Genomic DNA, 22,926 nt, shown 5'->3' on the forward strand with positions numbered 1-22,926 from the left:
ATATTTATTTTTAATAAAAAATATGCTTTTGTTTCATCATAGTATGCACTTAGATCCACGGACAAAAAATGCTTAAAATAATGATTTAATATTGAGTAAAAATAACAGAATTTTTTTAATCAATAAACACAAACAACTTAGTTTAATATGAATTACTGAAAATCGAATACAACTTTATTGTATTGGCAGTCCAAGAAAAACCTAAGTAAAAACTTACTGAGCCCACAAGAAACAAAAAGGCACACTCAATTCTAACTTTAATATTGCCACGTGATCATGAACGGTAAATATTTCAAAATTATTTAACAAGCAAAAAATATAGTTCTCTAGTTATTTTGAAGACTAAATCACATGACTTAATACAGTATCTAGGAGATAAGGCAGAATGAGTGGAAATTTGTTGTTGGTGTAATTTGTGGCATATAATGCGTATTATTTAAACAAAAACATTGAAATCAATGAGTGGTAAGTATGCATAGGAGTGAAGATGTTGTGTATAGTAAGTAGGCAATGAAAATTCCAAGATAAGAGAAAAAAAGGTTATAAGACAGATTCAGAAGAAATGAGAGAGTAGAAAAGACCTTAGCAATGGGCAAGACACAACCCCATTTCCTGTCGCTTCTTGTTGGACACAAAATTAGCAACTAATCCTTAGCCAATTATAAGGAACTCCTCAAGAAACAGACACAAAAGCAACAATAGCAAAATTTTCTCAAAATTCAGAGGCAAAATAATAATAATAAAAGTTGGAATTCAGGTCTGTAACAAACTCTGTACAAGTGTATCAAACTCCAATGTATACTATCCATGGTGACGCAAGTGATAGCAAATCTGTTACCCTAGCTGACCCCTAAACCAGAAAATATGAATTTGACCAACAAAAAATAGGAGTGCGAATATCCATTTTAGAAGTTTTAAGGGTTGAAGAAGTGGTCACCACAATGGCATTTCCACCCCAATGGCTTGTAGTTGGAGTACCTGTTACCTTGGGGAGAAGAAGGGTTAAAAAAAGTTGCCATGGCAGAAGTTTGGGTAAGATCTGGAGGGTTAGAGTCATGACTAGGCAAAGTGGGGACTTGAACTGCCATGCATGGATGACAATCATTGCACTTGTTGTGACAGCTTGGAGGAATGGAACCTAGTCTGTTTTTCTCCTCAAATAACAGTTCCTGTACATGGCAACACATTTTGTGCAGATTCTTGTTAGACCATTTACACACACACACACACACCAGTGAGGGTATAAACAAAGAGGGCTAAGATTAGAGCTTACCCTTAGAGAGATTGCAGTGTGAGGGTGATTGGAGGCAGAAACTAGAGAGAGAAAATTGTGCAGCAAAAGTACGATGAGCAAGGAGGTGGTTGTGTAGTAATGATATGAATTAAGTGAAGCCATGAAAGCATATCATATCACCCCTTAAAGTCATTCCCCATCTAAAAGAGAAAACTAGGTGGCAGAAATTAATGAAAGCTAATTGAGATCTGGATGGCAGTCCCTGAAGAAACTTTATCAAGTTGTGAAGAAGCAAGGCGAGAGAGAGAAAAGCAAAGTGAAGCAGAAAGAGAAAAGATGAAAAAGGAAGAAGGTTTTTGCTTATTTTCCAGAATAGAGTAGTGGTTTTCTTGCCATGGCGTATAGCCTGAAGGAAGAGAGGTACATAAATTGGAAGATGTGTTGGCAGCAAACAAGTAGAGAGGGAGAGAGAGAAAGGGAGGGTGCAGAGTGCAGAGTGTAGCAGAAAAGTGAAAGGAACGACTCAAGAGAGTTAAGCAAATTGAGAGAATCCACATCAGTATCAAGGGCCCCCCCCTTGGACACCGTTCTATTAGTAGTTTGAGGCTTGAGACTTTGAACCTAGTTATTAGAAACTGCTTGGATAACAAATGGCTTTGTCCTTTCTGTGTGTTTAAAAATATCACAGACAGGAGAGGGTAGTTCAAATTCGCATTTATTATGCTAACTAATTTTTGTCTCAGTTCTCAGTTACAGATTCACCTCTTTGACTGTCATTGACCTCTATTACTTACATTCAGGACTCTTTGCACCTGATTATGGCTGCTAGTGCAAATCCTTTCTGTGCCTTGTGTTTGCTCTCTGAAAAATGTGCTGTAAATTAAGGAGTAATGTTTTGGCTCTAATGTAAGATTTTAGATGTTTAGTGTGTAAAGCATGGATTATTACTGACCCCTCAAGTTCGAATGCAGACCAAGAAATTAAATGATAAGTACTTGTATTTATTACCTATTTTCCTTCAAGGAGCACTCCCTACAGAAGTGGTCCCTTAGTTAATATCATGTTAAATTGATTTGAAGGGGACTCGTATTAAATATAACTTAAGGCAATTTATAAATTGCAATTATTGTATTCAATATCATATTAACAACGCTTTATGTAAACACAAAAACTGATATTACAGCAACAAGCTGTACAGTTTTGTTGGAAAAAAAATAAAAATACTCACAGTATTTCTCTGCACTATGCACACACTGTATGATGTGAGTCGAGCAAGATAATAGTAATTTTCGTTTTTCCTTGACTTAATGCTTTTGTGTAACACCGTCCGTTGTAGTACGTAGGTTATGGGTGAAAAATTCTCATACTTTGTAACGAAAAACAGTAAACAGAGATTTGAACAGAAGGTGTTTGTGAAAATTTTGGAAATGAATTGGATGGCTGTCATATATCCTAAAAGGTGGATTTCTAAAATTGATCTAGCACGCATCGAGAAAGCATTTCACACCCAATAAGTTTAAAGGGCATGTGAAACTATTCTCGTTTCAGTTTCCTTTTCGAGGTTTCGGGATTCCTTGCTGTGACTCTACAGCTTTCAATTAGTCAAAGCTGCCATTAGAGTATTGACATTGCACTGAGAGGGTGAGAGGGATTGTGACTGTGTGAGTGACCAGACCTACGCATCTTTCTTACCACTGAGCAGGAAAAAGATGTCTCTGCAAAGATAAAAAATCTTTCCATTTTCTACAGCTTTACCCTTTCTTCTAAACTCTACTAGTCACTAATCAAATGATGTGCTGATCATCATCAAAAACAACTAAAGAGATCTTTTCTTTTTTTCATTCCTTTTTTTTTCCCGAGGTTTCTAATCGAGGATTCGATTGCTTTTACCATTAGCGGAGTACAAAGGTCTCGCAAAAGACAAGGACACTCTTGCTTTGCTTCTCTTACATCTATTTTAATGTACCTTGCAATTCCTTGCTTGCTGTGAATACTGAACATCAATTTTATTGTTTTGAAAACAAAGTACCATGGGTTGGGTTCACATTCACATGCAATCCCTGATTTAGTGGCGTTGATAGTTTCGACGATTGTGACCACAAACAAGGAAATGAATAATTGCAAAGTGAATTGTAGCCTTCTAGGCAACCCAATCCAGTTTTGCGTAGTACCCGAAAAAAAATGTTTGTTTTTTTATCTCAATTTTAACCTCTCATTTTCACTCGTTAAATTCAGATCAAAGGTAAAACAACAGTTGACGTCCTTTTCGGTTTTGCCATGTTTTTAAATTAAACCTTAAAGCTCCTTATTCTTTGCCTCCGTAAATTTTATGATTTATTATATTTTTAATAAGGTTTATGATTTTTTTTTAAATAAGGCTTTATGATTTAAAAATAATTAACGAGATTTTAACATTCTGTGCAATTAATCATTGAACGAATTGATACAAGGAAAAATGGAGTCTTTAAAAATATTAAATACATAAAAAAACAACGTAGAAAAAGAAAAAAAAAGTATAAAATCTCAAAGTATAATCAGCCGTGTGAAATGTGAGAACATAGATAGACAAAGAAGCACGGATTGGGCTATACCATAACCCCGTGAATTACTTTGAAACCTAAAACATTCTCTGTCGACTGACCTTGTCCAGAAGTTTAGAACATCTATATACCACATTCTATTTTGTTCCTTGAAGGAACATCCATAAGAGCTTTAACTATGACAAGGAAGCTGGCTTATAATGGGGATACAATAGGCAAGATCGATCTCCTATTAATTTAATTTAATAGCGCAAGCAAATCAATTACATTTCACTATCTCAATTAAGAACATTGGGAGGAGTTATTTGTTTAAAAAAATAACATTTTTCAAAAGCTCTAGATAATAATTTATTTTATAGCTTGTTTCAACTTTATCTTTTACTTATTTTTCTTTTCCGAATTTATTTTTTCATTTTCCCCTCAACTAAAGGGCATTAAAAATACTCTAAAGTTAACAAAAACAGATAATTATTTCTCCAACATCATCAGTGTATTTGGTTTAGTGAAAAGAAATATAGAAGATGAAAATAGAAATGAAATAAATTGAAAAGAGAATAGGTAAAAAGAAAAAAAAAAAAAAACAAGGGACACCATACAAGGCAAGAAACGTAAGGCTGAACCGAGCGCCAGAAAAGGGGTATACGAAAAAAAAAAAAAGATGTGAGTGGGGAATTCTGGTTTCTATCTCAAAGGGACAACATACAAGGCAAGAACATCAGCTGAAAAGTTTGCCTCGATAGATATGTGGCCAAGATATTTAAATAACTTGTTAGCAAGATGCCAAATAGATCTAACAAAAAAAGAAATAAATCTCCCCTAAAATTTATCTTGAAACCCGAAGATTGTGTGAGCTGTAGTCCCAGTCCCTAGTGAATACCCTAAAATTCCACCTTTAAAATTCCACCCTAGTGAAACCTACTAACCAACTAATAAAATGGCCAAGGTGATCTCAGGGGTTACAACCTGAAGAATACTGGTGAATTTGCAAATTCGAAGCCCCATCACAGTTCAGTTTCAGAAATTCTTCATTAGGAGGGGAGTGGGATAAGACAGTTACTTTTATATCTACCGCTGGACGATTTCATATTGGAGGAAGGAAAAGATTGCAACCGATGAAGTAATCGTCCAAGTTACCACAGTAAATAAACTAGATAGGATCAATCAGTTTAGCAGTAGCAGCCCCCCATAGGTTGAGCAGTCGTTGAAATGCTGATTTCAGAAAACATCTTATATTGCAGGGATAAAAAGGTCCTTGGCCTATAAATCTTAAACACGAATATCCGTAGTTTTTTATGGCTCTCAACATTAGATTTCAATGTATAGGAGGTGCCGAAGCCTCGAATAGATTTTGCTTTGGGTAATTCACCTTGACCAATAGACATTTCAAAAATTATGAATGAATACTGAAGGTTCATTTTAATATATATATATATATATATATATATATATATATATATATATATATATGACACAGAAATATGCAAGGGACAAAAAATGTTGTACCGAGCCCTAATACTACCAATATAAGCATTTAAAAACAAAATTGATGAACAGCTTATAAATTTGATTTCAAAGTACATGCACCGACACGAAGAACCAGCAGATCTTTCCTAAACTTTTACTACAGAGCTGGACAGAGTTCAACAAATGCTCCTACCTTAGTATATCTTACCTCTCTCGAGTAATCTCCTCTCACCTGTATCCACAGCAAATTTGAGGTATTCTGGAAAAAAACGAGTAACCATAAATTATGTGCTGATAAGATTTTGGTAATTTCGATTGTGTAAAAATCTATGATTCAGTGTACACAGAAAAAAGTATAGAATATTGCACCATGATTTGCTACTTCAAAATTTCAGGAATTTCCTCCTATTTTAACCCAATCTTCATATTTGGTGCACCTCCTGTTTTATCACACCCTCAGCCGAGTTTGACATTTCTAATGTATCTTGTCGATCACTGGTTTCGGGCTTGCTTTCCCATAGCTTACCAGCCTTCCCGATTGCAAGAATCAGATCAAGTTGTTTTCGCTGTTGTTCCTACGTGAACGCTCAGACACAACCAACATAATTCAAACTGATGATAAAAAAAAAAAAAAAAAAAAAAAAAAAAAAAAAAAAGAGGATGCTTTGGCAAGTAAAATGGTCAAGAAAGTTTTTTATTAACCAGTTAAGGACAAATTGGATACAAGGTCAAAATATAACCTTTTATATTACCAGAAAAATAAAAAAACAAGGTGTTCTATTGGTTAAAGATTTAGTAGTTTGTAGGACTTTGCCAAAATACACCCAATTGTCCACACTACAAAAGTTCCAACTGCAAAATTTTAGACATCGTCCTTTGAATACATGTCCCAATTATACTGGGCGATCCAAACAAATTCTACCAACTGTAAAACAAACAGGCCACGAGTTCAAAAGTTTGCTAACATACCCCTAAAATTTGAGTATATCTCATCCCCAGTTGTCTAGCTAACATACACTGCATAAACTAAATACATAAATATAAATATATCTTTTGTTCCTGTAATCTACATAAATTTAATTTTTTTAGGTTTTAGTTTCTACTATCAGCAATATACCACTTAACCTTCAAGAGATAGCCATATCAAGATCAATGTCTAGTCAACTATATAAGAATTAAAAAACCTAAAGGGAAAGAAACTATAGGGACCAAACAAAGTCTAGAAAAAAAAAAAACTATAAGGGCTAAAAAACAAACTTTTAAAATAGGGAGCAAAAGCCAAAATTGAAGTACACAATAGAGACCAAAAATGCTTTTAACTTTGATAATTACATAATAAAATTACAAACAAAATAATTCAAACAACAAATGGTGCCTACACTGTCATGCAGAATTCAAATAACATAGGGGGTAGGATTACCTGCATTGCTAATAAAACCTGTTGAATTTCACCTAGTTCCTTCTCTAAAATGTCTGATTGCACTGCTAATGCTCTAGCAGCCTCGGAATTTTTCTGGGCCAAAGCTGCAGTCTTCAGGAAATAAACAAATAATTAGTTATATTTTCCATACATTAAACTTCAAGCATTCACTCAAAATAAGGTATTGCCGTGTGGGAATATGATATATAAATGGCAATGCAAATTTGTTTTTACGAAAAAAAGTGTACAGAAAGGCATAAAGAATAAATACTAAAAATAATTAAAATGTGAATAGTTATTACAGTATATTTTACAATATATTTCATTTAGGAAGTACCAAAGACAAATTCAAATGTTTGTGCTATTGTGTAAACAACAAATAGAGAACAATGAGGGGGCAGACGCTCTCACCTATTTCAAGATTTTTAATACAACTACAGTTTAAAGTTGCCATTTAAGCTTCTTTGTCTCTAACTTTAACCATCATAGTAATTTTTATCATACTATTTTTTTCATGTAAAGATAAGTTGTCACCACCACACATCATGCCTGAGTATGTCACTGAAATTGAGTAACATCACTTCATCACAGCTTTCCTTGGTTCGGCGCTGCTATACTTGTCTGGCTTCCTCTCTAGCCTCCATGTTGGCCTTGTTGAACCTATTCTTACCAGGTTTGTTGTGCTCTGTTGGGATATTCCCCAATTGGATTTGACTTCCATTGTTTGGAACTAGTTGGTGTTGCTTGGCACTGTTGTTGTGTAGGATTGCAGTGTTTCTGCTTCTGGTTGATGGCAATTATATATCTATCAATATGATTTTTTTACTACTGCTGATCAGGACATATGGCGGTGAATTGTTGTTTTCTGCTCAGCAGTGTGGCTATACATTTTATGAAAGTAAATCCCTATATTAAAAGGAATCCAAAGGCCTATCTGAGACACGAGAGACGTAGGTTCAGTTCCTTTTGGTGGTTGAGGTACTACCACACTACCCATCAACTTCACCAAGGTACTTGGTCAATTTTAGTGCCTTGCCGAATTTAATCAGGAGTCAATCTTAAGCGCTGACTGTTGATACTAGTAAAAGGACAAGAAGACAAGCTAACTTGATAATTGTGATGCTAGAGGGTCTAAACATAATGTAAACAAAAATAATTGGTTTCAAGCACCCACCGACTATTAGCAGCCTGGTGTTTTGTAAACAAATCAAATTTGAGAACAGTGGAGGATCACCATCAATCATATTGATGAATGTGTTGAAGATGAAGTCTCTTTGGGGGATGACAATGAAGAACTGACAAAGGTGACAGCAACTGCAAGGGATCCTAAACTCACTTCATATCATACCAAAATCCTAAACTCACACCATATTACTAAAGCTCAGTTGTTAGTATTCAGAAATTTTAACCATCCAGAAGTTGCCAATTATGCATTACAAATATGATCCTCACAGTGATCGGTGAATGAAATATAAGCTAACTCACCCAACAAACAACTATATTCCAAACGTTCAAAAAAATCACGCGCCTAAAAAGAGAGATTAGTTACCTCAGCTATGGGATCCTTCAAGGCCTTTCTCGTAACCCTAAACCTAATCCCTAATTTCTCGAGCTGTCTGGACAAAACCCTAACAACCGTCAGGGAACTCTTCAAATCCTCCTCCAATTTCTCAATCCTCTGGAGAAAGTTAACCTCCAACCCATTCTTCCCGTTCTCCACACACACGCGCCTCCACTGGCGCCTCCGAATCCAAACGCCGATCAAAACCCCGATCACAAGCATCGTGACGCCAAACGGAGCGGCTCTGGTGCCGATCCCGGCCAGTAGCTCGTTCTTGGAAGCCGCGACCACGGTGGCAGCGGAGGACGCGACGGCGGAAGAGAGGAGGCAGGAGAACTCGAGGAAAGAAAGGAGAGAGTCAAAATTGGAATCGGCAGTGACATGTTGGGATCGGAGAGGAAATGAGTTGGCGCTGACTGTGAGAGAATTGAAGCGATGAGCGGTGAGTTTAAGGTTTGGAGTGGTGAGGTGGAAGGGGCGAGAGGTTATGATGGAGAGGGAGAGTGAGAGGTTGTAGTTTCTGTTAGTGGTGATTGCGCCGAGTAAGAAAGGGTGGTGGTGACACGTGAGTAGCATTGTTTGTTAGAAGTTGCAAATTGCGTTACTGTGTATGGAGTAGAAGAAGCAGCATTGATTATAGTATGAGTGGAGATATCATATCATGGTTGGTTTACGAGTTTTGGTGACGATAGTTTCGAGGACTCCGTATATGCACCACCTCCATATCACCGCTCCTCAGTACCTCAACTAGGATTTGATTTCATCATTTTATTTACCTTTTTCTTTCACTCAAGACCATTTGAAAAATCTGATATTACTTTGGGAGTGCTTAACATTTTGCTTATTAAAATGTTGTCTTTATTACTTTTCACAATTTTTAAAGGATTTTTTAACAGTTTATAAGGAGGAATTAAATGAAAACATAAATAGTATTTCATGTTAAAAAAACGTTTAATATTTTCTTTACTTAAAACTTTTAGAACTGCTAAATTTCAAACTGACATTATTAAATTATAGTTTCCTCTTTTTCTTTAATTATTAGATTTTAGACCTGTTCATAACTTTAATACAATTTAATGTTTTAACTATTTCGGCTTTATACATAAGTATTTGTAAGCCATTAACGTCCTAATAAACAGATGCAGAATTATTATAGTTAAACATGACATTAAAACTAAAGCATAAAAATTCAACTCGGTTTTTTTAACCCGAAGTCAACTCAAAGAAGTTACATGTTGTAAAATAAACATCAGTATGGAAATTAGAAAGGACTGAAATCCCTGGACCTGTCTTTCTTCGCAGTAATCTCACCCAAATGGAAACAATTCATCGTCGTTATGCTTAAGATAGATCGTTAATACAAAAATCTCGAGATTCTTAGCCAGTCTAGAAGTAGAGCTTCAAAACAGTTTAAACAGGTTTTCTCTGCCTTCATCGGATAAACACAAACTTGTAATCAGGAAGCGGTTCAAACCAGAAACAATCCACAGAAAGGTAAGTAAGAAATTAGGGATCTGCTGTTCACAAACCTTTGCTATTACAATTACGGGTTTAGAGTGCACAATTCGAACTTCCGAGAGATCGAAAGCTTAGAATTCTAAGAAAAACAAGAGGACCTTTTAGCTGATTATATCGGTTATCCAACCATTTCAAGAAAATAAGTAACACAAATTTAATTTAAAAAATGAAATGGATAGTTTTATGTTCAATTTCAATTGATTTTTACTATACAATAAACATAATTGTCGATGAATTTTATAAACCAGTTAATATGAACATCCTAGTATAAAAGGGGGAAAATATAGAAATTGTCTAATGACCCACGTCATAAATCGTAAACCAAAGTGCTCCAGTAAAACGCCATTCAAAATACAATTATAATACGATTATATAATTTTAAATTAGTGATTTGATCCAAATTCGGTGCGACCAGACAGAGACTGGTAAGTTTACCAAAGGGTACATCTTTGGTTAGTATAAACTATAAAGACTGAAAGAAAAGTCACTAACATAACATAATATTCAATGGCAATTGTAAGCCATCATCCAATAACTACGCAAGAAAAGTAAAAGTTCAAGCATCCTAAGACTAAGACAAATGGACACTCAATCACAGAGTAGATAATACTGAATGATGACAGTGTCAATGCCCAAATAAAAAAAATTGCCCCAGGATGCACCATCTTCGTACTTTAACACATTTCGTATGAAACTTCTAATAGTACGGCATGTAACGATTTGGCCTTCTAAACCTAGGAACCTTCCTGCAGGATATTTTATGAATATGAAATAAAAAATCAAAACATCAATCAAAACCAGAGTTCACAACATATGCAAATTGAGATTAGGGGTGCAACATACCCATAACCATAAGGGGAGTAAAAGTAAGGAGGAGTATATGGCCTCCTGAAGCCATATGCCATGTAAGGATTAAACCGTCTAGGACGATGTTGTTTCATTCCAGGTACATTGGTCCTCTTAGGTAAAACCTATAAATACAAGTATCCAAATGATTAAATACTACTAAATTAACTTAACTATCACTTGGCTGATTCAAACAATAGTAACCTAGTTCAAATAGTAACTCAATGGACACAGCGTACCTTCAGTTGTCTGCCATGCAGTTCAGATTCATTCAAGAGGAGAGCCTCTTGAACAGCTTCAACTTCAACAAATTCCACATAAGCAAAACCTTTAGGCTGGCCAAACTTGTCTGTCAGTATAGTGACCCTGTTCACAGTACCACAGGATTGAAAGTGTTGTTGCACTTCTTCTGGTGTGCATGCATAATCAACCTGCACACACACAAATCAATTTCAAGGGATTTTTGATGCCGATAATATCAAGTTAATCAGAAAGGAGCTTACACTTGACTGAGTTATCTTAAAAAAAATAAAATAGATTCCAGATTTACATCCTGACATCATATAAGTGATAACATTGTTCAAGTAAAAAATTATAATATTACACAAATATTCAGAAAAATGAATCCTACTAAATATGAAAAAAATATATATATATAAAAGTGTACAACTTAATTATGATATTTAACTTGGAATTGCATAAATCTAAGGACAATTCAATTGAGAAACTCTTCAGAGCATAATTTCTCTTATCCTTCAATTCTATCTCCTCAATATCACCTTTTCTATTGAAATCTTTACATTAATACTTTTATCTAACATTAGACCTCTTGAAAACGATGGCAGACAGATCACCCTGCTACTGTGACAAATGTCAGTGCAACTCATCAACAAATATGTATTCGCCAACACCTCAAACAACAGAATAATTCACCAGTTCTTACTTCATGAACTCTTTCAAACTCATCAATTATTATTTATAACAACAAAATGCAGAGATAACCATCTTCCCAACTCCTCAAACATCAGAATTTCAACATTTCTAACTCCATAAACCACCAATTCCTATCACCAGGACGTCCAAAACACAAAAACCTTACCAAGCTACACGCTATTCATGTAAATTTAATTTATGTCCATAGTCATTTTACAGGCTCTTCTCAAACTTCAGATAAAACCCTTCCCTTCTACTCCTTGGTTTCAGCCTTTACAAATAGCACCAACATTTTTCTGGCATACAACTACTCCCAATGATGGGCAAAGTAGTAAAGGATGTACAAGAAAAGCCTAAACATATTAATCATAATTCTAACTTTTTATGTAAAAATTTCACTATTAGAATTTTGCATGATGTTAGAAGAGGGATAAAGGGGGAAAAAGTGTAAAATAATCATTCTCTTGAAACTCAATGATGTGTGAAAACACTTTATATGAGAAAGAAAATACCTAAAACACCATTTAGACTAATTTTACAGAGATGAAAGCAATTATGAGATAAAAGGACAGCAGGTAACAGTGGTTGCATGCCAATGGGCATGCTGACCAAATGGAACACAACAAAGGCACTACAGACCACACTGCAATCAACAATAGGGCTCTAACACTAGGATTGCATGCCCAACACTTACATAATGTTCTTCCAAAAGAACCACAAGCTGTCTCCTCCAAGGGTGAAGTTGATGCATCTTTAACACATTCTACTCCAGCTGTACCAGTTTCAGCCATCCATGAAATGTCACTAATAGTTTCCCCAACATTTTTTTTTTCTCGTCTATTTACTCATTTCTTTTTTCTTTTTTCTCAACATGATCTATTTTTCTTTCTGTATAATTTTTTTCACTTTTTTCCTTTTTTTCTTTTCCAAAACTTAGTTTTTTCCTCCTCAATCTTTTGTCTTTGTTTTCCTTCAAGTATCTTATTAAATTTCACAAGCATAACATACTTTCTTTTTTCCCTCTAGTACAACCCTAAGAGACACCAATCACATTGTCCCACATACAAAATACAATGCAAGCATCCCAGCGCTAATTATAGAACCTGAGAAATAAGAATGACCCTGCGATCATAGTCAGACAAAAGTCAAACCCTGCCTCCGAATATTAACAGTATACACTCCAAAACAAAAGAATATGCATTTTCAAATATATAATAATAAAAAAATACAATGCATAAGAAAGAAACATCTAGAATTCAACTCAAGACCCATTCAACCAAGGTTTCTATTGAAAAATCTAAACAAATAACAGAATGCTTCAAAACCGGCCAAATTAATAGATAGCCCAAGATAGGACATGTCCGTTATACCCAGTGATAAACTGCGGCAATAAGTTTCAAATTTTAGAATTATCAAATGTCAATCAGAAAGGGCATGAAGGTGAAGCTTTGCTAAATACCTTATATGAAATCTTTCATAGATCACTGCTAATTTCCAACATAGCATTGGTAAAACATTAAAAAAAAAAATATCCCCGTAAGTTCTGAAGAAACTACTCAATAAAACTCAAATTTCCAATTTAATAGAATTATTTATATTTCCAATTTAATAGACACCAACTACCAAGATCTCTTGCATGTTTTTCACTACTTTTTCCATGTATCACATACAAACACAAAGGATCGGCACGACAATTTGATCCAAATTTTATGGACCCTGTCACTGGTCTAAGGAAAAAGCACGAAGAAGAAATATTTATCCAACTTAAACAGTTATGGATGATAATAATATTCACTTTTGATTGCATGAAATATCAAATATGTAATCAATGTATAATTTCTACGCATCGTACACAATAGAGCAGCACTCTTAGGCACAAAGAAACTGAAACATAATGCCATTGCCGAGTATAATCTCCACGATTTCACATTGGTTAACATTTAAAGTAACCCTGACATATGAGTAATGCCTAGTGTACCACATCCATACTAAAATTGGAAAAATTAACTTTGATATGAAAAACATTATAACCACTGCCATGGGGTGCCAAATTAAAGTGGAAAATGTATAATCAAATTTGGAATGATAAGGGAATAAATAACATACTGAAAGTTAAGTTACTGCAAATTACAATCTCCCAATTACATAAACTGTTTCACAATTGTGCAACTTGGTTACAGAACCTATGAAGGGTGTATTGAATATTATATTGCACAAAATAACATAGGATTAGGATATTTTTAACAGTAGAAGATTCATAAAACAATATATGGGGAAATTAAACCACTTGCAAACACCATGTCTCTATGTGTGTGTCCAAATAAACTAATATTCTTTTGCAGCTATGCATAAAGACCATAGACCAGTTATAAGTAAAATGTAAATGGTTCCTGCAGTTTTCTGACCAATTTATACTTAGTTAGGTGGTTTAATAGCCAGTATGCAAGCTATCAGTTCAAAGGCTGGACCTAACTATTTGGCAGATCAGTTTTTGATTTTTGGTCCAACTAATCAATCCAGTCGTACTGTTTCAACTTACACGACTTGAGCTAAATAGGACTAATAAATATGTACTAAATACAGTTCGTATTAACCAAATCAGGTCCTATCATTTAAGTTGATTAGGAAAAAGGCATCGATTTTGTATCCAACTAAAAAGAACTGTCGAATGCAAACTTACACATAAATAAGGCAGAGAAGAGAAATCATGATTCAAAAAAAAAAAACTAATGAAATAAAGAAAAAAAAGAGGATAGGATGTGATTCATACATTGCCAACAAAAACAGACCGAGAATCTGCCTCCTCCTTGTTTGCTTGAGAAGCAGCTGCATTGGCAGGATCTGCAAAAGGTATTCAATCTTGAAGTTTAAAACAATATGTGGGAACTCTATTTAGACAGTAGTCACTCGATTTGGTAAAATGAATAGATTTCACAGAATATAATTCCGCAAAAGACATTGTGTGTTTTACCAAAAATTTAACCAAAGACAAGTATACAAATAAGAATATTTCAAATAAAATAAATTGATTAGAAACTAAGAATTAATCACAGTTGTCAATGGCAAATAGTGATGTGCGGGACAACCGCAAAAAACACTATAGTAGTATGGCACATAGCAAAAAAACTATAGTGGTATAGTGTATAGCGGACTAACTGCTATTGTTCGATTTCCTGTAATATCAGGAAATTTGACGGAACCACGACTCCAATTTGAAACTTTGATCTCGACTACGACTTTAGAGTGATTTATATTCAATCTCTGGTGTTTTTAGGTTTATCAATACATCAAATTTACTCAAAAACCTGGTGAGTTTTAGGTTTATGAAAAATGATGAAAGATGTTTTGCTCCAGTTCTGGTAAGTTTTAGGTTTTATCAATAATCGTAAAGGACGAATTTAAAGCAGACTGGTATTTGGCTGTGGACAAAGCTCACAAGAAACACAATTCTGGTAACCAAAGAGTTTAACGTTCCACAAAAGAATTGCATAACGATGATGATGGGAGTACTCTCAAGCGCCATCAAATCGACAACAGGGCTTGAACAAGATCCAAGTAAAGCGAGATGAGAAAACTCGAGGATCGGTTCAAAATGGAAATGAATATTGGCTAATCAAAAGATGATAAGATAAAATTGATTAATTGAACTGAGGATAATGAAAAGATGTGATGAGAAACCTTGAACGCTGCCAATTTCCTTCTCCACCTTGGCTTGCATCTCGCGAAGCGCTGCGGCTTCCTCCTCCATCTCCTTCAATCGGCGCTTCATCTCGTCGAGCTCCTTGACCGCGGCGTCATCGTCCGCGGCAGACATGTCAACGTCTCCTTCCATCTCACCCTCGTCGGGGATCTCTCCTCCGTACACCTCGTGCTCTTCCTCCTCCATCTTTCGATTCCACAAAAACCCAACGCAACAAAGCCTTTTATCTACCCTACACTCCCTGCCAACAACACAATTGTTGCAATGGAAATTAGGGTTCTTCTACTTCTTCTTTATTTATAATTATAATACACTTTACGTGTTTGATTTTTTGGGAAATTACACGAGAGTACCGTGTGGTGTTATGTTACCGCCTGGACGAGTTTAGAGCATTCTTTTTACTACGATTTTAGCACTTACGATAAAGTTTAATGTTCATATAATTAAGCCAAAATAAATACCATATTCAAATATATGATATTATAATTATATATTTACAATAAGAAATTAATATTATATATAATGAAAAGGTGTATCATAAAAGGTGTATTTCTTGTTTATTGTTATAACCTATTAGGGAAAGACAAAATTAACCTAATTACACTAACTTATAATTAACTGTATTATATTAAACTAAAAAAGCTAAATTATTTATAATAAAAATTGAACAATTTAAAACAACTAAACTTTTATCAATTAATTATTCACTGCCGGTTGTTCATAACTATGTTTTTTATTTTATTTTTTTATTCTTCTTGTTCTAGACATATAACAAGAGATTCCATTTCTAATTCAATCACCATAATTAAGATAGAGATCAAGAACTTCTTATCTTCGGGTGTAGAAAGCCTTGTCATTGTCTTTCCTGCATCATGTTAAACATGAGATGATATCTTTATCTTCTTGGATTTTCAATTTTAATATATACAATTTATTTTCACTTCCATTTTGTTCTCCATTTCGATCAATCTTATCTTTTATTGGAATGAACCTGTTAGGAATTGAAAAATCGATAATTTCTTCATCAACAACTTGAAATACAGCTGAGAAATATGGCCAAGTGGTCGTTATTGATTATTTTATTTTGTTCGTGAAAATTATAAAATTTAGAGGTTCTTATATTTATTAATTTTTAACTTGAGAAATACTAACCATTTTACTTAAATTAAATGAGACGAGACTAATTTCTTTTTATTAATCATATGTATGCCTTCTTTTTAACATCTATAAAAATTCACTATCATTCCCTAAACCTTGAATCGATAGCGAACAAGTATCGTGAGAGAAAGATGAAAAGGACTTTGAGAAGAGAGTCAAAGAGTGCTTGAATTATCGGGAGCGAAGTGAATGGGTCAACGATATGTCTCCATCGGATGTGGAGCGGTGAAAGGTCTTCCGATCAATTTGAGGCATTGATCGATGCGGATTGTGATGGTGGCCCAAGCCCGAACTGTTGAAATGCTCGTGGAAACGTTATCGTCATGATTATGGACAACAGTGCGTAGTTCAAGGCACCTCTGGATAAGTGCGTGCTCCAAGCGTCGGCATGTAGACTTCCCATTCGGCCCGTGTTGAAACATAGACCAAGAAATCTGACATGTGTGTGAGTCACAAGTGAGAAAACTCATAAGGCGCAAGAAAGCTGATTGATGGGATCACCTTGTGGGTTGCACCGCCGACTGACCCTTATTATGTGTGAAGGGTTCGAGTGAGAGCATACCTGTCAAGACCTGAAAGATGGCGAACTATGCATGAGCAGGATGAAACAATAATAGACTCTGATGGAGGCCCATGACGAGTTAAAAATATATATAGATAGATAGATTAAAATGTAAAGTCTAAAACTTATAACAAGTTAAATTTGAGAAATTAAATTAATAAATTTGGTTTAACATGATGAGATCTTATTTATTAAAATATGCATATATGTAATTATATTTTATATTAAGAGTTAAAAGATGAATTTAATTATTATTGGTGATGTTATTTCTTAAATACTTGTTGGTCATTTTTAGATAAGTTCTACAATCATTTTCATTAAATGGCTAACAATTTATATTGCTTGAATGTATTACACAGCGCTTATGCGATTAAACATGATTTTAAAGGAGAGAAAAGTGTCCTAATCTCTAGTTAACTAAAGCAATTTTATAATATATAATGATGATTACAATTATTACACATCACTTGGGTATGAACAATAACATATTACTTAAGCTATATTTGACCAAAGAGTCACACTAAACAATCATAAAAATGTATGCATTTCACATATATTCAAAACGATGATTTTATTGGAGAATTTATGCAATCACATATATTCAAATTTTAAATAGTTTATAATATAAATATATTTCAGGTAGTATAACAATTATCACATTATAGAAATATAATATAAATTCATTATTTAGATTAAAGTGTGTTTTAATCAACAATCTCTATATATTTCTTCTCACAATCCCAACAATATAGGTAAATATCCAAAACTTAACTCTACATCAATAATATTTCCTTTTCAACTATCCACTTAGAATATAAAGAAAATAATATACACTATAAAGAAGAAAATAAATAAAATCAAAGTAAGATTAATTATTTTTATCATATCAAAACTTCAACCTATTCAAATCAAATTGTACTACTTTTCCAAGAGTTAGAATTGAAACAAAAAAAAAATGTCTAATAGCTAACTACAAATTTTCATTTTTATTATTATTTTAAACCTACTATTAAAACAATACGAGAGTTTTCTATTTACATATAAACTAACAAACCAATCAAAATATTATATCATAAACCTAAATTAATCTACAGTGCCTCTTGTTCTAATAAAATAAATACTCTATATTACATGGTTGATATAGAAAGAAAAGTGTATTACCCACCTTCTCAACTCTACTTATAGACCTCGATCTCTGGATCTTGACATTTCGATTTTGAGTTTTTGCTCCCATCTTCTTAATTTTAATCTCTCGGCCGTAATAACTCAGTCTTGAGTTCTCGTCATTGACTTCTCAGTTTCGACCTCTTCGTCTCCATATCTCGATCCTTAGTTCTTGTCTTTGCCTTTTTAACTTCAACTTCTCGACCTCAATCTTGACCTCTCAATCATTATCTATCGACCTAGAAGTCAATCAACACTTAACATAACTAACGGATATTAGATACAAGGTAAAGTCTAAATTATGGTTAAGTTGTGATTGAGTCTTCCTTGATCATATAAAGGGCAAAAGCCCACTGAAAAATATTAATAGATAACAAATAAGGTAAAAGAAAAAGATTTTTCTTTGAATTGTATTTGTTTATACAAAAATAGACTATGAACACATACTAACTTAATCGTCAAAATATCTCTATGGATACCTCATTATCCAAGACCAACAAATGTCTCAAAACCAACCACTCTTCCAAGACCAACTATTGAAGCTCACAATCAAAATCAACAATCGAAACCAAAGACCGAAAACCACATCTTATTAATTTAATTATGTGAAGTACATTGATCTTGTTAAAACAAAAGGGACAAATACACAAAAATTATTCTATTACAGATGGAGTGATAGGTATGTTTATTTTGACAGGATTTTAAAAAGATACATTAAAATCAACTTATGATTAATTGAGTGTGGAAATTGTTATATTCAGCTCCATTTCAGACAAAATTGAAGTTAAAACTTGTTATATACATTTTTTTGGTGTATGCATTTGGAGAGTAGCAACGAGACAACTCAGCCGAGAAATCCGCAACGCGTAGAATAATGTGGTGGGATCGGTGGAAAGTAAAATACATAATAGAGCTGTCTTCAACAACCGTTTCACTCTTCTTCAAACACTCTTTTATGCAACCGAACCAACTAACTTATAATTGGTGTGGGGAAACACGTTTCTTCGCTTCCACCTCATTCCAACACGTGCCACCCGACACGTGTCGCTCCAAAAAAATACCAAAAATTAAACAACGAAGAAATAAGTGCCTCCTTTGATTGATTGATGGAAAAAAAAAAGGAAGAAAAAAGATTGTCACCTTTTATTGTAGTTTTTGAGGTGAAAGGGAAGGAGAAGGTAGAAAGAGAGTGGAAAATGGCAGGTGCGGGTGTAGGAGGAGGGTATGGGGACGCGAACCAGAGGATAGACTACGTCTTCAAGGTGGTGCTGATTGGTGACTCTGCGGTGGGGAAGTCGCAGATTCTAGCGAGGTTTGCGAGGAACGAGTTCAGCTTGGACTCCAAGTCCACCATCGGTGTTGAATTTCAGACGCGCACTTTGCTCATCGATCACAAGACCGTTAAGGCTCAGATCTGGGACACTGCCGGCCAAGAACGGTACTCTAACTTTCCTTTTTCCTACTTTCTTCATTCTTAGCTTCGCTTTCAATCTCTTATCTGCGCCACCGCCTCGTTTCGCGCGTGATCTCATCGCCGCCGCCGCCGATCCTCTCTTAACCAAGCTTATCTCATATCATCATCACGCGATCACGTTCTAGATTCGTGATTGAAGCAGCAACACGAATAGCACGCGGTATTCAAGAGCATGTGCTAGGTTTAATTAGTATCTGGAATTTACCATGAAACAAGGAAAATTGCTTATTCGAGAGAATTTTTGTTGTTGGACGAACAGTTGACATAACTCGTCACCGTGATTTTCGGTAATGATCAAGAAAACTTAATTTTCAATTTTGTTAATTATATTAAAATGTAAAATATCACCGAGCGTGTATATTAACTTTTATGAAACAGTATCAGTTAAACCGGTTGTTTGGAGTTCTAGGTATGTTAGTCTAACTTATGTTCAGAAAACCTTGATATTGGGATTGTAATTATGGTTACAATCGTAGCTGCGGTGTGGTCACCACTCTCGTTGATACCGTGAAAAGCTATGGACAAATATTGTGATATGGTTGCAAAACCTGAAAATTCTTGATTTTGTGGCTAGATTTATGATAGAGTACTCATTTTCTAATCTTGGTTGTGCATTAGAATCAGTTATTTGTGTTAATGCTCTTGGTCGCCGAAATTGTGGGGTTGCTCTTGGTTAATTACCCCGTTGAATTTTTTTATTTTTAAATTTGCAACGGTATTTTTTTCGTGAAAAACTGCTGTGGAAGAGTTTATGGCCACAATGTCATTGTCTTGCAGCATTTATTTTTGTGAATGATGTAGTTATAATCCTGGTAGATTTAATTAAGTCTGCATTTCTCATTGCTGCTTTTGTCTTTCTTCATTTTGGTCAATCGTCGCTGCTATGGTTTAAGTATTGATAAATTTATGGATCAACTTCACCGGAATTGATAGTTATGCCTTTTGATTGATTGTTAGCTTCACAAAGATGCTGACTTTCTTCTTACTCAATTTACTACATCTTATATTCTCGAACTATATATAAAATCATCATTTTCTTGCATGGAAATTATATCTATTTTCTGCTTCCTCTCGTTATTGATTACTGTTGTTTATTTATTGGTTGGAATGGTTGACTTACAAGTTCATCAAATTTCAGTTTACCCTTATATAATATATATGAATGGCTTATGATATACAGCTACAGAGCAGTTACAAGTGCATACTACAGAGGTGCTGTGGGGGCAATGTTGGTCTATGATATCACTAAACGCCAAACCTTTGATCACATACCACGCTGGTTAGAAGAACTGCGAAACCATGCTGACAAGAACATAGTGATCATTCTGATAGGAAACAAATGTGATCTTGAGAACCAGCGTGATGTGCCCACCGAGGATGCAAAAGAATTTGCTGAGAAAGAAGGGTTGTTTTTCTTAGAAACCTCAGCACTAGAGGCAACTAATGTTGAAACAGCCTTCGTAACTGTGTTGACAGAAATATACAACATTCTCAACAAGAAGAATCTAACTGCTGATGAAAGTCAGGGAAATGGTAACTCTGCATCTTTGTCTGGCCAGAAGATTAATATCGTTCCAGGCCCTGCACAGGAAATTCCTGCTAAGAGGAATATGTGTTGTCAAGCTTCTTGACTTTATTTATGATTAGTTTGTGTTTAGTGTATCTCATGGTTGTGTTCTTGTTACCAAATTTTAAAGGTTTGGCGCATTGCTTTTTGTACATTTAAATTTAATTTGTTTGGGTTGCCGAGTAAACCACCGAAATGAACAATTGCTTGGTTCAATATATACGTGAATTTTGTAGGTGAATTGGTTGGACTTGGAACGTTATCGCATTTCACAATATCATCACTCTTGTTTATAGTTTGACATGGCTACACTTCTCCAATGGGGTCATTTTGTATGTGCAGATAATGGGTTTGTCAGTTTTACATTTTGATAAACTAATTGTTAAAGAAATGAAGTTGGAAAACATTTATTTGTTGAAAATGATGTTCTCAAAATAATTTTGTACGAATAAATATAGTGAGACTACTTTTAAAGACGCAGTTATTGCAATAAAACACGTAGTCATGTAATTTGAATTAGAATAAATATGTTTGACCGTTTACTAAATACAATGAATTTAAATTATTATTTCTTAGTTTTGTTCCTTATTATTCAAGTTATTAGTAACGTGACGTGTAATTAAATGTGTTATGGCACATCATTCCAAATTAATAACAGAGGTTAGGTATATCTCACTATATATCGAACATTAACCAATAACAGAGATCATTTTAACTTTTACGTTTCATTTGGTATAAAAAAACCGAGTGAATTAATTGAAAAATATTCAAAATGACTATAGAATAACTGTTAAAAGTTAATAACACTACTATATGACAATTTATATTTGATCAAAATGTTGAAATTTTGTAATTTTAGAAAAGGTTAATTTATGAGGACCAAAACAAACTTTTCTTTAAGAGATTAAAACCAAAATTCGTGTTGTTTACTTATACTACAAAAAATATCCAGTCTTAGAATCTAAATGGCTCTATTCGATTATTCAACCCAGTCTACCTAATTATAATTAGGTTGAGTTGGATGTAATTGCTAACCAAAAAATACATAAACTCAATCACCACTAAATTTAATTGGATTAATTAAATAATTAGATTAAATTACTGAACCTACTTACACTGCTTAACCATAATACTAACTGATTTTAACTAAGTGTAAAAAAAAGTCTAGACTCTCAAAATGCATTTTAAAAACTTAACAGGGAAACAACATAAGAAAATCTAACCAAAATTTGGACAACATAATATGTTAAACATAAAACCATTGTTTTTTTTTTTCAAAATGGAACTCTGATTAAACCAACTTAACCACTGATATTAGGTTAAATAATTTAATTATGATCAAACTTATATCAATAAAATAAGATAATTAAGTAATACATAAAGAAATTTTAATTTAATATAATAACATACTTTATGCCACTGAAAACAGAATAAAATATCATTTTAAAATATAACACTCAAAGTACACAATCTAAAACATAAATATGTGCATTAATAATAAAAAAAATTATCTAAAAGAATAAAAAAATTAATACTGTTAAGAATCAGAGTCACGATATAAAAAATTATAAATGACTATATTATATTGATAAGAATGAAAATAATATTTTATGAAAGAATTTATACCCAATTTGAAATCCCTCACACAATATTATTTATTTATTTTTAATCATTTTAAAATTAAGAAATAAAGGAAGGTTCAAAATGATTTTCTACATCAGTTTTTACTTACCTATTTTCACTGGGTGTGAAAGAGTCTGATTAAAGTTTCCGATCGAACCATTT

General features: G+C 33.8%; 4 protein-coding genes across 4 annotated transcripts; 1 reads left to right on the forward strand and 3 right to left on the reverse strand.

Annotated features, from left to right (window-relative positions):
• Positions 1–490: 490 nt before the first annotated feature.
• Positions 491–2,299, reverse strand: LOC146887447 (EPIDERMAL PATTERNING FACTOR-like protein 1). The gene is made up of 2 exons (XM_085671267.1): positions 1,274–2,299; positions 491–1,169 (listed from the first exon to the last, which is right to left on the reverse strand). Exons 1-2 carry the CDS (start codon positions 1,394–1,396, stop codon positions 915–917), a joined length of 378 nt encoding a protein of 125 aa, XP_085527393.1. The 5' UTR covers positions 1,397–2,299; the 3' UTR covers positions 491–914.
• A 3,005-nt stretch (positions 2,300–5,304) lies between these two features.
• On the reverse strand, positions 5,305–8,960 carry LOC114178809 (uncharacterized). Its single transcript, XM_028064909.2, has 4 exons — positions 8,208–8,960; positions 6,659–6,769; positions 5,608–5,813; positions 5,305–5,497 (listed from the first exon to the last, which is right to left on the reverse strand). Exons 1-3 carry the CDS (start codon positions 8,793–8,795, stop codon positions 5,661–5,663), a joined length of 852 nt encoding a protein of 283 aa, XP_027920710.1. The 5' UTR covers positions 8,796–8,960; the 3' UTR covers positions 5,305–5,497; positions 5,608–5,660.
• A 1,122-nt stretch (positions 8,961–10,082) lies between these two features.
• LOC114176241 (RNA-binding (RRM/RBD/RNP motifs) family protein) lies at positions 10,083–15,505 on the reverse strand. Its single transcript, XM_028061210.2, has 5 exons — positions 15,195–15,505; positions 14,287–14,357; positions 10,823–11,014; positions 10,581–10,708; positions 10,083–10,483 (listed from the first exon to the last, which is right to left on the reverse strand). Exons 1-5 carry the CDS (start codon positions 15,400–15,402, stop codon positions 10,435–10,437), a joined length of 648 nt encoding a protein of 215 aa, XP_027917011.1. The 5' UTR covers positions 15,403–15,505; the 3' UTR covers positions 10,083–10,434.
• A 3,645-nt stretch (positions 15,506–19,150) lies between these two features.
• On the forward strand, positions 19,151–21,382 carry LOC114177682 (ras-related protein Rab11A). Its single transcript, XM_028063139.2, has 2 exons — positions 19,151–19,538; positions 20,755–21,382. The coding sequence occupies exons 1-2, from the start codon at positions 19,207–19,209 to the stop codon at positions 21,203–21,205; spliced, it is 783 nt and encodes a 260-aa protein (XP_027918940.1). The 5' UTR covers positions 19,151–19,206; the 3' UTR covers positions 21,206–21,382.
• The last annotated feature ends 1,544 nt before the right edge of the window (positions 21,383–22,926 follow it).

This window comes from Vigna unguiculata, chromosome 3 (genome assembly GCF_037176805.1).
Source record: "Vigna unguiculata cultivar grain cowpea cultivar isolate G323 ecotype 2 chromosome 3, ASM3717680v1, whole genome shotgun sequence".
Taxonomy (NCBI): Eukaryota; Viridiplantae; Streptophyta; class Magnoliopsida; order Fabales; family Fabaceae; genus Vigna; species Vigna unguiculata.

Bases quoted from the DNA above. Each gene is read 5' to 3' on its own strand.
- LOC114176241 (XM_028061210.2), bottom strand. From the start codon at position 15,402: ATGGAGGAGGAAGAGCACGAGGTGTACGGAGGAGAGATCCCCGACGAG. The intron at 14,358-15,194 runs GTTTCTCATCAC...TACCTTTTGCAG, and splicing joins GGAAATTGGCAGCGTTCAAG to ATCCTGCCAATGCAGCTGCT. The intron at 10,709-10,822 runs GTACGCTGTGTC...TTGTATTTATAG, and splicing joins TGCATGGCAGACAACTGAAG to GTTTTACCTAAGAGGACCAA.
- LOC114177682 (XM_028063139.2), top strand. From the start codon at position 19,207: ATGGAAAAAAAAAAGGAAGAAAAAAGATTGTCACCTTTTATTGTAGTT. The intron at 19,539-20,754 runs GTACTCTAACTT...TATGATATACAG, and splicing joins GACACTGCCGGCCAAGAACG to CTACAGAGCAGTTACAAGTG.
- LOC146887447 (XM_085671267.1), bottom strand. From the start codon at position 1,396: ATGGCTTCACTTAATTCATATCATTACTACACAACCACCTCCTTGCTC. The intron at 1,170-1,273 runs GTAAGCTCTAAT...TGCCATGTACAG, and splicing joins ACACTGCAATCTCTCTAAGG to GAACTGTTATTTGAGGAGAA.
- LOC114178809 (XM_028064909.2), bottom strand. From the start codon at position 8,795: ATGCTACTCACGTGTCACCACCACCCTTTCTTACTCGGCGCAATCACC. The intron at 6,770-8,207 runs GTAACTAATCTC...TATTTCCTGAAG, and splicing joins TGAAGGATCCCATAGCTGAG to ACTGCAGCTTTGGCCCAGAA. The intron at 5,814-6,658 runs GTAATCCTACCC...GCGTTCACGTAG, and splicing joins AGGTTTTATTAGCAATGCAG to GAACAACAGCGAAAACAACT.